This window comes from Phascolarctos cinereus, unplaced genomic scaffold (assembly GCF_003287225.1).
Source record: "Phascolarctos cinereus isolate Bilbo 61053 unplaced genomic scaffold, phaCin_HiC Scaffold_2;HRSCAF=192, whole genome shotgun sequence".
Classification (NCBI taxonomy): domain Eukaryota; kingdom Metazoa; phylum Chordata; class Mammalia; order Diprotodontia; family Phascolarctidae; genus Phascolarctos; species Phascolarctos cinereus.
Window position 1 is genome coordinate 253,820,747 of NW_027555625.1, and position 13,695 is coordinate 253,834,441.

Here is a 13,695-nt window from a genome sequence, read left to right on the forward strand (position 1 = left end):
CAGGAATAGCTCCTCGGCAGTTTCATCCCTTTTTCTGCAGAGGAGAAACCTCATCTTGACACCAGAAGGTGGGAGAGTGGAGCTGTATAGTGAAAAGCAAACAGTTCACCAGGTCTAAAGAAAATCCTCCAAAGTTCAGCTAAGAATTTTGGAGGGCACATCAAAGGAACTCACCTTGCTCCTCCTCCTCCAAGCACTAATGCAATAGCATTGCCAGTCAAAACTCGAGCCAGGCGGGAAAAGTCAGAGTGCAAGTCCGGAGGCTTCTGGAAAACACGTTCATACATTTCGACCTATAAGAGGGAGAAAACAATTTTATTCAGTACTTGGGGCAGCTTCTCAAGTGACAAGAGTAATCCTACCCCTGGCCCAGGTGCTTAATCAGTTCAGCCATACCTTATGAATTTGCCTCCCTTCTTGCCTCCTCAGTGTATCAGAAGTGTAAGTGTAAGACATAGCTGGTCTGTGCCTTAGAGGACCCACCAGGGCTGGTGAGATGGTACTGTGACCTGGAGCTCCAAAAGTGTGATATTCCAAGGAAATAACCTCTTCACTGTCATGGCACTGAACATGCAGTTTTCTAATCCAAGCGCCATCATTTCCATGACATAGGTTAGAGAAACTGTTGCCCAGAGGCCTACTTAACCAGAACAACTTGAGAAGTCAGAAGTAGGGTTCAGGAGTCTCAAGTGGCAGATTTTGGGAAGCAGACTAAGAAGCTAGACTCTGACTGTTCTGACTCTTACCAGTTTGGTCCGGGTCCTGCGAGAAAAGACCCGGCGGGGGCAGCGAAGGTGCAAGTGGCCTGAACACCAGCTTCTCATGTTAAGCCACTCAACTGTGCGGGAAGGCTCTGGCCCATCTTCCTTGTGAAGTAGGACCAATTGCTTCTGAGCACGAACAGCTGTGTTCTCCAACATCTTTTCTAGCTATAGGACAGAAGATACAGTCAGAAGCTCCTTTGCTCCAGGCTCAGGTCTAATAGACCCAGGTCAACATGAAGATGAAAATACAGAACATGCTCACATACCCATGGCCAACTTTCAGTTTATGGACCTGAATATATTTCCTCTGCTCAGTTTTAGACTTTTATACTGTGTAAAAAGACTTTCTGCAAAACAGAACACTGCCATTGAATTCATATCAAGCTGATAATACACTACTCCTTATGTTAAAATACCTTCTAATGAGAGTCTAACTGGTATTTCCTGTCTGACTAAAGCAAGCCTTTTTATAAAGATGAACATCAGCTTTCCCTGCAATCCCAGAAACAAATATCCCCTGAGATCATCTAATCTCCTTTGTCTCTGAATCATATGATTTCTAAGCAGACTAGCTTCTACAAACCCTTTTGCCTGGAAGTCAACGTCTTGTAGCTGTGCTGTACCAAAGGAAGATAAGTTTAGTTTTGTTTGTAATTAAGGAACTGTAATACTGACTTGTAAATATGACTTGTGAGTATGGTTAGAATGAATATTCTACCAGGGCCTGATCCTACTACAGGGCTTACTACTTAAGAATTCCTAGACCAGTCGATATGAAGGTATAGCTGAAGAGATCTGGATAGACCAGGCAAACCTTGGTCAACTCCTTACCATACCACCAGCTCTGTCTGGCCTTTCCTAATTATGTGTTCCATTAAACAATTAATCTTTACTGAGCATCTGCTATATGCTCAGCCCTGAGAAAGAGCTGTCTTATAACAGCTTACAACCGAGTTACACAGAACAAGGAAATAACTTATTTAAAAAATCTAAGACACTATATGATGATACATGACAGGGATCAGACAGGGAGGAAATTTACTTTTGGAACTTTCCTGGGGATTCACAGGGAAATTGCAATGATGGGCAGGAGAGGAAAATGATCCCTTTCCCCCAAAAAATCTTCTCAATCTACTATATATTTTTTATCAACTTATTGTATAGCCTAAGGGTAGATAATAAATCTATCTTGGGAACTACTATTTAAAATTCTGTAAACCTTTACTACTTCATGAGGGAGCTCAGTATGCCATTTGGTAAAAGGATACATACAAAGGAATGCTGCCAAGAGCTAAGAGTAGAATGAGAAGCCATCTTACAGGCACAGACAAAATAATGAGGCATAAAGTGGGGAGATGGAGGAGAGGCAGGTTTCTTTGGCAAATGACCAAAAGGTCTTGGTGTAGAGACATCTCCTTTATAGAAAGAATTAGCAGCAGACCCAGTTTAAGTGAGTCACATCTGGTCCATGAGGCTATAAGGCAGGAAGTGTCAGCTTTCTAGCTCCCAATTAACAGAAAGGGCCTCAGCACAACTCCAGTTTAGAAATAAGCTGTTATCGAAACAGGATCATAAGATCATAGGACCAGAGCTGGAAGAGACTTCAGAATTTAAGCTATCCAACCCCTTCATTTCACAGATGAAGAACTGAGGCTCAGGTAGGTTCAGTGATTTGTCTAGGTCAAACAGGTATAAGCATCAGAGGCAGAATTTGAACCCAGGTCAGCTGACTCCAGAGCCAGTGTTTCTTCCTCATCCTTCGTATCCCTTGCTCTCCAAAACACCTGACACTCTGGCCACATAATCAACATCAAACCCCAGTAACTTAGAGCCAACTAAGCAATGTCCTCATACTAGGAGAACTCTGTCTTCTCACCTCGCCTACAGTGGGCTCTTGCTCCCCCAACCCCACAATCAGGATAGAGTCTGCCTGCCGAATACAGCGCTGGGTCCATGGAGTCAAGGTGCTGTCTGCCTGGTAGAGAACAATGCGGTGGATGTCTTCCTGTTGTGCCAGCCAACTGGACAATCTGTATTCATGAATACTGAAAGACACACAAAGCAAGACCTCATTAATGCCCACTGCACTGTTTTCTCTTCAAAGGCCATTTCCTGAACAAGACAGAACATTATACATAAAGACCAAAAATGTCCCAGCCCACAAGTGTTCAATAACCACAGCCTCCCTGAGTTGGCAGCCAGATGGCAAAACTGATTAAATCAGCATTCTTTCTCATCTGTTCAGCATATGTGGTTTTCTCTGGGAGAGGCTATGTCCAAGGATAATCTTCTTCAAGAGAACCTCTTCAGTGCTAAGAGTATTTTCCCCAGGTGAAGCAAATATCACAGAATCACAGCCACTAAGAGTTGGAAGGGGCCTTAGGGACCATCTAATCCAAACCCTACACTAATGGAAATCTCTGTACAACCTACCCAACAAGAGGGCATCCAGCCACTGATGGAAGACTTCCAATGAGGGAGATCTTACCACTTCTCAAGAAATCCACTCCACTTTAGGACCACTTTCATTGTTAGCAAGTTGTTCTTGACATCAAGCCTATATTGGCTTCTTTTCAACTTCTATCCACTGTTCCTGGTTCTGCACTCTGGAGCCAAACAAGATAAATGTATTCCCTTCTCTATATGATGACAACCCTTCAAAAATTGAAGATACCCTAAGTCTTTTCTTTTTTGGGCAAAACATACCTAGTTTCTTCAAACTGGTACCCAAAACTGAACATAGTACTCCAGATGAGATCTAAGGAGAACAGAATACAGTGTAGAACTACACCTCCATATTTCTGGGAACTTTGTCTCTCCTAATGACACACAAGAATGTATTAACTTTTCTTTGGCTACCACATTATCTTACTAACTCATGTTGAACTTGAAGTCCATTAAAAACCCCATATATTGTTCAGAAAAATTTCCATCTAACTCTATCTTCCTGAGTCAGCCAGGTGGTGCAGTGGACACTTAACAGCTGTGTGATCCTGGGCAAGTCACTTAATCCTGTTTGCCTCAATTCCTCATGTGTAAAATGAGCTGGAGAAAGAAACCCCAAATGGGGTTACGAAGAGTTGGATATGACTGAAAATGACTCAACAACAACAAACGACAACTATATCCCCTACCCTGTACTTATGAAAATGAATTTTTTTTTTGTATAAAAGTGTAAGACTTATTATGCCTACTGAATTATGCTCTGTTGTTGTTTAGTTGTTTTCAGTCATGTCTGACTCTTTGTGACCCCATCTGGTATTTTCTTGGCAAAGATATTTGAGTAGTTTGCCATTCCTTCTCCAACTCATTTTACACATAAGGAAACTAAGGCAAACAGGGTTAAGAGACTTACTCAAGGTCATATAGTTAGTAAGTGTCTGAGGTCATATTTGAACTTAGATCCTCCAGACTCTAGGCCTGGCACTCCATCCACTGTGCCACCCAGCTGCCATGAATTATAGTCTAGCCTGCTAACATCTTTTTGGATCGAATCTGTTGTCCAATGTATTGGTTAACCTTTCCCATTTTGACATTTGTCAATCTGATGGCCTTGCAACTTATACCTTTATCCAAATCACTGATAAAAATGTTAAACAGTACAGGATTAAGCACAGATCTCTGGGACAGTCTACTGGATACCTCTGACTATGCTGTTAGTGAACTATTAAAAACAATCCTTTGATTCCAGTCACACAACCAATTCTGAAATCATCTAACTGTACTATTGTCTAGGACAAGGGTGGGGAACCTGTGGCCTCAAGACCACACGTGGCCCTCTAGGACCTAAAGTGGCCCTCAAGCCTGCAGGTTCCCCAACAGATCCTACTACCATCTCAACAACAATATAATTAGATATTTTATCAAAATTTTTCTAAAAATCTAGGTAAATCATATCAACAGCATTCTTCAAATCTACTAGGTTAGTAATCCTATTAAGGAAGTAAATGGGGGTGGAGCCAAGATGGCAGAGTAAAAGCAGCGACTTGCTTAAGCTCTCCCTCAAACCCCTCCAAATACCTGTAAAAAATGGCTTTAAACAAATTCTAAAGCAGCACAACCCACGAAAAACAGAGTGAAACAAATTTTCAGCCCAAGACAACCTGGATTGTTGATCAGAAAGGTATACTGCGATGGGCTGGGAGAGGAGCATAGTTTGGCGTGGGCACACAGGCCTCAGAGGACTGAATCATGGGCAGCTGTGGTGGTTTCCAGACCTTTCAACCCACGAACATCAAAGACATCTCAGGTCAGTGGGAAAAGTCTGTGACCATGATGAAAGAAAAGCTAGGTCCCAACCCCAGTTCCAGAACTTGGCCTTGGGCAGCGGCTGCTTCCTGAGCTTCTGGCCCACACACTGAAGGGGAACTGAGTGGCTGATCAGACAGGGACTGCAGGGATCTCTCTGCTGGTGCAGGATTCTCTTGCTTTGCCCGTGCTTGAATCTGGGTCACAGTTCTGGGTGGTAGTCCTGGGGTAAGGAGGAGTGCTGGCATGGTGGAGCTTGTAGTGGTGGTGAAGACAAAATCCTCCTCACAGTTCCAAGACAGAAAAGAGTGCTTGTGGTCACTCACAGACCAGAACACAAGCCAGGAAAGGAGTAAACACCTCATCCTTGATCATAGCACCTTGGAAGAACTGAAAATTTACAGGTCCCTAGAAGTATCTCTGAAAACAGCTGCACAAAACCCCTGAAGCTTGGGACAGTACATTCTCCACACTGGAAACAGACCCCTACCTTAACAAGGAGCTTATAACTTAAGTAATTGGCTGGGATCATGAGCAAGCAGTGCAAAAAGAGTCAGACTATATTCTTACTTGGTGACAAAGAAGATCAAAACATATAACCAGAAGAAGACAACAAAGCCAAAGCTCCTAAATCCAAAGCCTCCAAGAAAAATATGAACTGGTCTCAGGCCATGGAAGAGCTCAAAAAGGATTTTTAGAAGCAAGTAAGAGAAGCAGAAGAAAAACTGAGAGTGATGCTAAAGGAGATCCCAAAAAAACCTGAAGAAAATAACACCTCAAAAAATAGCCTAACCCAAATGGCAAAAGAGGTCCAAAAAGCCAAGGAGGAGAAGAATGCCCTGAAAATTAAAATTGGCCAAATGGAAAAGAAAGTCCAAAAGCTTACTGAAGAAAATACTTCCTTAAAAATTAGAATGGAGAAATTGGAAGCTAGTGACAATTTGAGAAATCAAGGCACTATAACACTAATCTAAGAGAATGAAAAAAATAGAAGAGAATGTGAAATATCTCATTGGAAAAATAACTGACCTGGAAAATAGATCCAGGGGAGAGAATTTAAAAATTATTGGACTATCTGAAAGCCATGATCAAAAAAAGAGCCTAGACATCATCTTTCAAGAAATTATCAAGGAAAACTGCCCTGATATTTTAGGACAAGAGGGCAAAACAGAAATTGAAAGAATCCACTGATCTTCTCCTGAAAGAGCTCCCCAAAGGAAAAACTCATAGGAATATCATAGCCAAATTCCAGAATTCCCAGGTCAAGGAGAAAATATTGCAAGCAGCTAGAAAGAAACAATTCAAGTATTGTGGAAACACAATCAGGGTAATAAAAGGTTTAGCAGCTTCTATATTAAGGGTCCAGAGGGCATGGAATATGGTGTTCCAGAGGGTAAAGGAGATAGGATTACAACCAAGAATCACCTACCCAGCAAAACTGAGTATAATCCTTCAGGGGAAAAAATGGTCATTCAGTGAAACAGAGGACTTTCAAGCATTCTTGATGAAAAGACCAGAGCTGAATAGAAAATTTGACTTTCAAATACAAGACTCAAGTGGAACATGAAGAGGTAAACAGGAAAGAGAAATCATAAGAGACTTATTAAGGTAGAACTATTTACATTCCTGAATGGAAAGATGATATTTGTAACTCATGAGACCTTTGTCAGTATTAGGGTAGTTGGAGAGAAAAAATTTTATGTATGTATGGATAGATAGATAGATAGATAGATAGATAGATAGATAGACAAACAGACAGACAGACAGACAGATAGACAGAGGGCACAGGGTGAGTTGAAGATGAAGGGGTGATATCCAGAGAATAAAATTAAGTGGTAAGAGAGGATTATACTGGGAGAAGGAGAAAGGGAGACGTAGAATGGAGTAAATTATCTCACAAAAAAAATAGAAAAGAAAAGGCTCTTACAATGGAGGGGAAATGAGAGAAGGTGAGAGGAAATGAGTGAATCTCATCCTCATCAGATTTGGCTTAAGAAGGGAATAACATACACACTCAGTTGGGTACAGAAATCTATCTTACCCTACAGGAAAATAGTGGGGGAAGGGGATAAGAGAGCAGGGGGTTGATAGAGGGGAGGGCAGATTGGGGGAGGGGATAATCAAAAGCAAACACTTCTGAGGAGGGGACAGGGTCAAAAGAGAGAATAGAATAAATGGGGGGCAGGATAGGATGAAGGGAAATAGAGTTAGTTTTTCACAACATGACTACTATGGAAGTGTTTTGCATAACTGCACATGTATAACCTGTATTGAGTTGCTTGCCTTTTCAATGAGGGTGGGTGGGGAGGGAGGAAGGGAGAAAATTTGGAACCCAAAGTTTTAAAAACACATGTTTAAAAAAAAATGTTTTCACATGCAACTGGGAAATAAGAAATATAGGAAATGGGGTACAGAAATCTATCCTGCCCTACCTACAGGAAAACAGAAGGGGAAGGGGATAAGAGAAGGCACGGAGAGACAGAAGGGAGGGCAGACTAGGGGAAGGAGTATTCAGAATGCATGCCATCTTGGGGTGGGGGGAGGGGCAATATGGGGTGAAAATCTGGAACTCAAAATCTTGCGGAAGTGAATGTTGAAAACTAAAAATAAATAACTTTAAATTTAAATTAAAAATAAAAGAAAGTAAATGAAGTTAGACTGGGATGACCTATTCTTGATGAAGCCATGATGACTATTATAATCATTGCTTCCAGAATTTTTTTTAGGAATTCAAATCAAGTTCTTCTAACCTACAGTTTGCAGACTCTGCTTTTCTTTTGTTTAAAAAAAATCAGGACACTCGCCTTTCTTCAATCTTTTCATAACTATCCCATTTTCCATGATCTTTCAAATATCAGTGACAGCTCTTTTGCTGCCTTTCCATTGTCCTTATAGGTCACATGCATGCCATAGGGAAGAACCTGTCCCTCCAATATATCACTACAGTGTCCCCACTTGGCTGAAACTGTCTTCAGACAGACAATATAAAGTAACAGATCTACAAGCTAACTAAGAAAGGCCTGACTCCCTTACAGCTTAGTGTGATCCTGAGAGATCCCCCGAATATGGCACAAGCATACTATGTAATTGGCCACAAAATTCTGAGAATCCTGAAGTTCAAGGGACTTGCCTCTGATCTTCCTGAGGATTTTTATCATGTGACCAAGAAAGCTGTTGCTGTTCAAAAACATCTTGAGTGAACAGAAAAGAAAAGGATGTTAAATACTGTTTGATTCAGAATGAAAGACAAATTCACCAGCTGGTTCAATACTACAAGACCAAGAGAATGTTCCCACCTGACTGGAAGTCCAAACCATCCCCAGCCTCTGCCTTAGTTGCATAAAATTTGACTTATGTACTAAAATAATAATAAAGTCTTACTTAACTGAAATAAATATCACTGACAGGTGTTTAATAATCACATCTGCCAGTTCTTTCAGTAACAAAGGATTTAGTTCACTTAGGCCAGGTAACTTAAATTCATCAAGAGCAAACATGTGCTCTCTTCTGTATCTTAGGTATCAATTCCCTGTTATTTCTGTTCTATCATTCTGAGTACAAAGGATATTCTCCTTAGTACAGAAAACAGATGCAAAATAAAAATTGATCAATTCTGCCTTCTTTTTGCTGTCAATTGTCCCATTTATCCTAAGCAAGATGGATCCTTTTCCCTTTTGTGAGCCTCTCTTTTCTACAATAAAGTTAAAGCAAACAAACACAATGGCCCACCACAATTCCAAAGGACTCATGATGAAATATGATATCCACCTCCTGAAAAACTCAGTGGACTTAGAGTGCATACTGAAGAATATCTTTTCTGTCTCTCTCTCTCTCTCTCTCTCTCTCTCTCTCTCTCTCTCTCTCTCTCTCTCTCTCTCTCTCTTTTTTAAATATGGCTAATTCAGAAATTTATTTTGCTTGGCTTCATATTTGCAATGGGCTTTGCACTTCTTGCCTTCCCAAAGGGTGGAGGGAGGGAGAAAATCTGGAATTGAATAAAAAATTTAAATTTAAAAAAAAAACCACAACACTTTTTTGTCCTTAACTTCCCTTGCCAGATCATTTTGAGCTTTAGCACTCTTGGCATTATTTTTACAGGATTCTGCCACACTTTTGCATCTATCCTCTTTTATCTGGATTTACTACTACCTTCTGTATGTTTCTTTTTAAAATTTAAATTGGTTGATGTGTTCCCTGTGTATCCATATTGGTCTCTTCAGACAAATTCCATTTTCCTCCTCATTGGAACAGCTTCCCTTCACATCTTCAGAATTTCAGTACTGAGTACCTGGCATTTCTCCGGGGCTGACTTCTCTTGTAACACTTAGGTCAGGGGATCCTACCTCTTTCCTGTGAACCTTTTGAAATCTGCTTTCCCAAATCTGGGGAACATGGCAGACTATGTCTAGATTTCCTCTCCTTCTTTGTCACAAATTTATACAATAATGTACCTCCACAGAGGGTATCTTACACTGAAACCCAGAGAGGAAGGTATCAGCTGTAGATGCAGGGCAGGCAATGCTTTCTTGTTATGGCAAGGGAAAGGGGTGGGAAGAGACAGGTCCACTCCTACTTGCCTTGTAAGGTGGCATGATATGAATACACCTAAGGATTTGGAGTTTGGGTAAGGTTTTAAGGTTTCCTTCAATATCATATTGTTGTATGTGGAAGACCCTGGATTCTCGAAAGCTATACCAGGGTAGTGCAATCTATGACAGGCTCTGCCAAAGCTCTATCATATGACCCCATCATCCCCTCAACCTATTGTCCTATATCTCTCCTCTCAGAGTCAAACTCCTAGAAAAACTATATTCATTTCTTCCATTCTTCTCTTACTTCTCAAACCTTTGCACTCTGTCCTATAACCTCATTATTCAACTGAAACTACTCTCTCTATGTTGTCAGTGATCACATGGTCACCAAATCTGATGGTCTTTTCTCAGTCCTCATTCTTCTTGATCTCTCTGCAATATTTACACTGTGGACCACCCTCTCCTCTTGTATGTTTTTTCTCCTCTCTGAGTTTTGTTGACACTGCTCTCTCTTACTTCTCTCTTCCTGGCAATCTGATGACCCTCACAGTCTCTTTTGCTGGATTTCATCTATATGATGCCTGATAACTACAAAGGCAACCCAAGATTTTGTTCTGGATTTATTCCCTCCTCTCTCTCACTCTCCCTCTTGGTGACTTCATCACATCCCATGGGCTTAATTATCACTTCTATGCAGATGACTCCCAAATCTATTCAGACTTAGTTTCTCTCCTGAATTCCAGGTTCCATAAATCAAAAGCTTATTAGACATTTCATGTAGATGTATCCTAGAGTCATCTCAAACTGAATGTGTCCCATACAGAATTCTTTATTTTCCCTCTACCACCCCCCCATCCTCCTCCTCCCCCACAACCAATTTCCCTGTTTCTGTCTAGGTACCCAGGTTTGAGACCTAGTACTCATCCATAACTCCTTACTCTCTCCCACACCATATATTCAATAATATTGTTTAAGTAGTGTCAGTCAGTTGCTAAATCTTGTTGATCTACCTCCACAATATCCCTTGCATTTATTCCCTTCTCTCTACCCACATAGCTACCACCTTATTTAAGTCTATTATCACTTCTGGCTTAGATGATCACAAGAACCTCCTGACTGGTCTCCCTGCCTCCCAGCCTCTCCCCTCTCCATTCTATCCTCCACAGAGCTGACAAAATAATTTTCCTAAAGCACATCACTCCCCTACTTTAAAAAAAATCTAGTGATCTCCTGTTAGATATAAGAGTAAATATAAGATCTTTGGTTTGGCACTTAAAACTCTTCTCAATGTGGCCTCAGTCTATCATTATGGGCTTATTATACATTATTTCACTGAATTCTAGAGCCCAGACAAACTGGTCTATCTCCTGTCTGTCTGTCTGTCTGTCTTGGCTTTTGTAAAGGCCATCCTCCAAGCCTAGAGTATACTTCTTCCTTACCTCCATCTTTCTGAATACCCAGTTTCCTTCAAAGCTTAGCTTAAGAACCATCTTCTACATAAAACCATTCCTGATCCCTCTAGCTGCCAATGCCTTTGTCTCCTATCCCCCCAAATTATGCTACATTTATTTTGCATATACATATACACACATGCACACACATATCATCTTCCCCTGTAAAATGTGTAAAGTCCTTGAGTGCAGGGACTCTCACTTTTGTTTTTGCATTCTTAACACCTAACATAGTGCCTGGCACACAGCAAGAACTTAAAAATGATGTTCACTAATTGAATACGGACCTCAAGAAAGACAATGTGTGTTGTCCAAAGCCAAGTCTGACCAAATATATAGAGACTCATCACCAGAAGGCTGGATGACAACAAAGAGGTTGTGGGTTTATTTTGGTCAGAGCAACCCAAGAAATGGATCAAAAGAGACTTATTGCATTTATGACAAAATGTGGCAATAAATGACAGGGTAAAGGAATAAATCCTGCTTAGGCCTACAACAGAAGGCTACCTGCCTCCCAGGATACATTGTAAAGGCATTTATTGGGGTGAAAGGGTTGGAAAGGACAAAAATAAACCCAAAACTTATAAGGTATCCACCTTCAGACAATGAGCATTTAAGTGATCTATTTTGCAAATGCAAAACCAAGGCCAAGAACAGGAAGTTACTCGCCTAGGTACAGAAACAAATGGTGTCACCTACAGAGTTGGTTCAAACCCCAAGGGCTTGAAGGTCAACGCCTAAGACCAAGATAACACACAGAGTTTTCTCTCAGAGAAACCATCAGGAAACAAGTCTGCTCCTAGAAGATACTAACAGCTTAATTTCAATTCAGAACACTGACTATAATGTGGGGCAATTCTGGAACCCTGAATACAGTGAGACTTCAAATACTTATGTGAACCAATAGGAAACACAGCAATCTTTGGAGCCTGTGAGCTCTTCCACGTTGCTCTGCTCTCCCTGGGCCACCCACATCCCAGCTAACCTTTTTATGCTCATCAATTCCTTTATTTTCCTGCTGCTATTTGTTCTCTTCAAATACCCACACACCAAAGAAGAAATGTAAGAGCTGGCCTGGTTCAAATTAAGTGCTCTCTGACGTCCCTACTGAAAAAAATGCTAGAGCCAAGAATCTGGGGACTTGGATCAATTTTCCAGCTTCAATAAGTTCAACAAAGAGAAAAATTATTCACGGAGTGGACCCAATATAAAAACTACACTATTTTAAGTGTGTTGATAAGTGTTCTTTAAAAATTTTTTTAAAAATTTAAGAGTTCAGGGGTCAGAATCCTGATCACAACTGGAATGATATGTTGTATGATAAAGTGAAAAGAATTCTGGATTTGGAGTCAGAGGACCTGGGTTTAAAGTCTTACTCTGTTACCCTGTATAGAGTGACTTAAACAGGTCACTTAACCTCTCTAGGCCTCAGTTTCTTCATATACAAAATAAAGAGTTTGGCCTAGATGACCTCTGAGGTCCATTTCAGATCTAACTCTATGAGCCTTGGACCTTGCTGGGCCTCAGTTTCCTCATCTGTAACATAAAGCAGCTAGACTAGATGATCTCTGCATCATTTCCAGATGCATATCTATAATCTTATGAATTTGGGGCTAATTGGCAGAGAGGTCAAACTCAAGGTTGGCATACCTGTCCAGAGCTGCAGCTCCAAGACGCTGTTTGATGTTGTCACTGTTCAATAGCAAGACTGGGCCTGAAATACAAGAATATTCATGAGTATTTTCTAAGTGTCCCCATCACATACAAAGGAAAGGACCTTTGCTTTTTTTTTTTCCAATCAATTTTATTTTCAGTTCTGAATTCTCTCCCTCCCCTTGCCCTACCCATTAAGAAGGTAAGAAAAACAAAACTCATTACAAATATGTATACTCAAGCAAAACAAATTCCTTCATTAGCCACATCAAAAGAAAGAAAGGAATAGAAAGAGAAATAGAAGAAAATATGCTTCAATTTGCACTCTGAGTCTATCAGTTCTCTCTCTGGAGGTTGATAACACATGTCATTATGAGTCCTTTGGATGTGTGGTTGGTCATTGTGTTAACCAGAGTTACTAAGCTATTTATTTTTACAATGCTGTTATTGTCTAAATTGTTCTCCTGGTTCTGCTCATTTCACATAAGTCTTCCTAGGTTTCACCGTTTCTTACAGCACAACAGTTTTCCATCACATTCATACACCATACCTTGTTCAGTTATTCTCCAATTGATGGGTACCCTCTCAGTTTCCAATTCTTTGCCACCACAAAGAGCTGCTATAATTTTTTTAAAATATGGCTCTTTTTCCTCTTTGTTGATTAGAGGGTGGAGCCATGAACTCTAAAGCTTCCATTTAAGTAAGGAGTTCAGCTCAAATATCTCATTTCTCACCAAGCTGTACTACTTTGGAACATCTCTGATTTCTCAATTCAATTCAATAAACAGTTATTAAATGCCTATTATGTGCCAAGCACTATGCTAAGCTTCTCCTGCATGCCCCCGTATTATGAACCTCTTTGCCCCTCATTCCAGCCATGCCCCCCACCTCCATCTCCCCAATTGAATTTTCAGCCTTTTTTGTGTCTTCCTCCATTAGACTGTAAGCTTCTTGACAGCTGGGACAGTCTTTCTCTTTCTTTTTTTTCCCCTGTATTTGTATCCCAAGCATTTAGCATAATGCCCAGCATATAGTAAGCACTTAATA

At 40.7% G+C, this 13,695-nt stretch overlaps 1 protein-coding gene across 10 annotated transcripts in view; it reads right to left on the minus strand.

Moving 5' to 3' along the window:
- PNPLA7 (patatin like domain 7, lysophospholipase) overlaps positions 1-13,695 on the minus strand; it is a 198,839-nt gene that overhangs the window by 46,829 nt on the left and 138,315 nt on the right. For all 10 annotated transcript variants that reach the window (XR_013484710.1, XR_013484709.1, XM_078149930.1 and 7 more), the window contains 4 exons: positions 12,646-12,709; positions 2,641-2,809; positions 747-929; positions 175-293 (listed from right to left, as the gene is read on the minus strand). Coding sequence is in view for 8 of the 10 variants with exons in the window: in XM_078149930.1 (XP_078006056.1) it covers positions 175-293; positions 747-929; positions 2,641-2,809; positions 12,646-12,709 (535 nt within the window). In the remaining 2 variants the exon portion in view is untranslated. The remainder of the gene's footprint in view (positions 1-174; positions 294-746; positions 930-2,640; positions 2,810-12,645; positions 12,710-13,695) is intronic.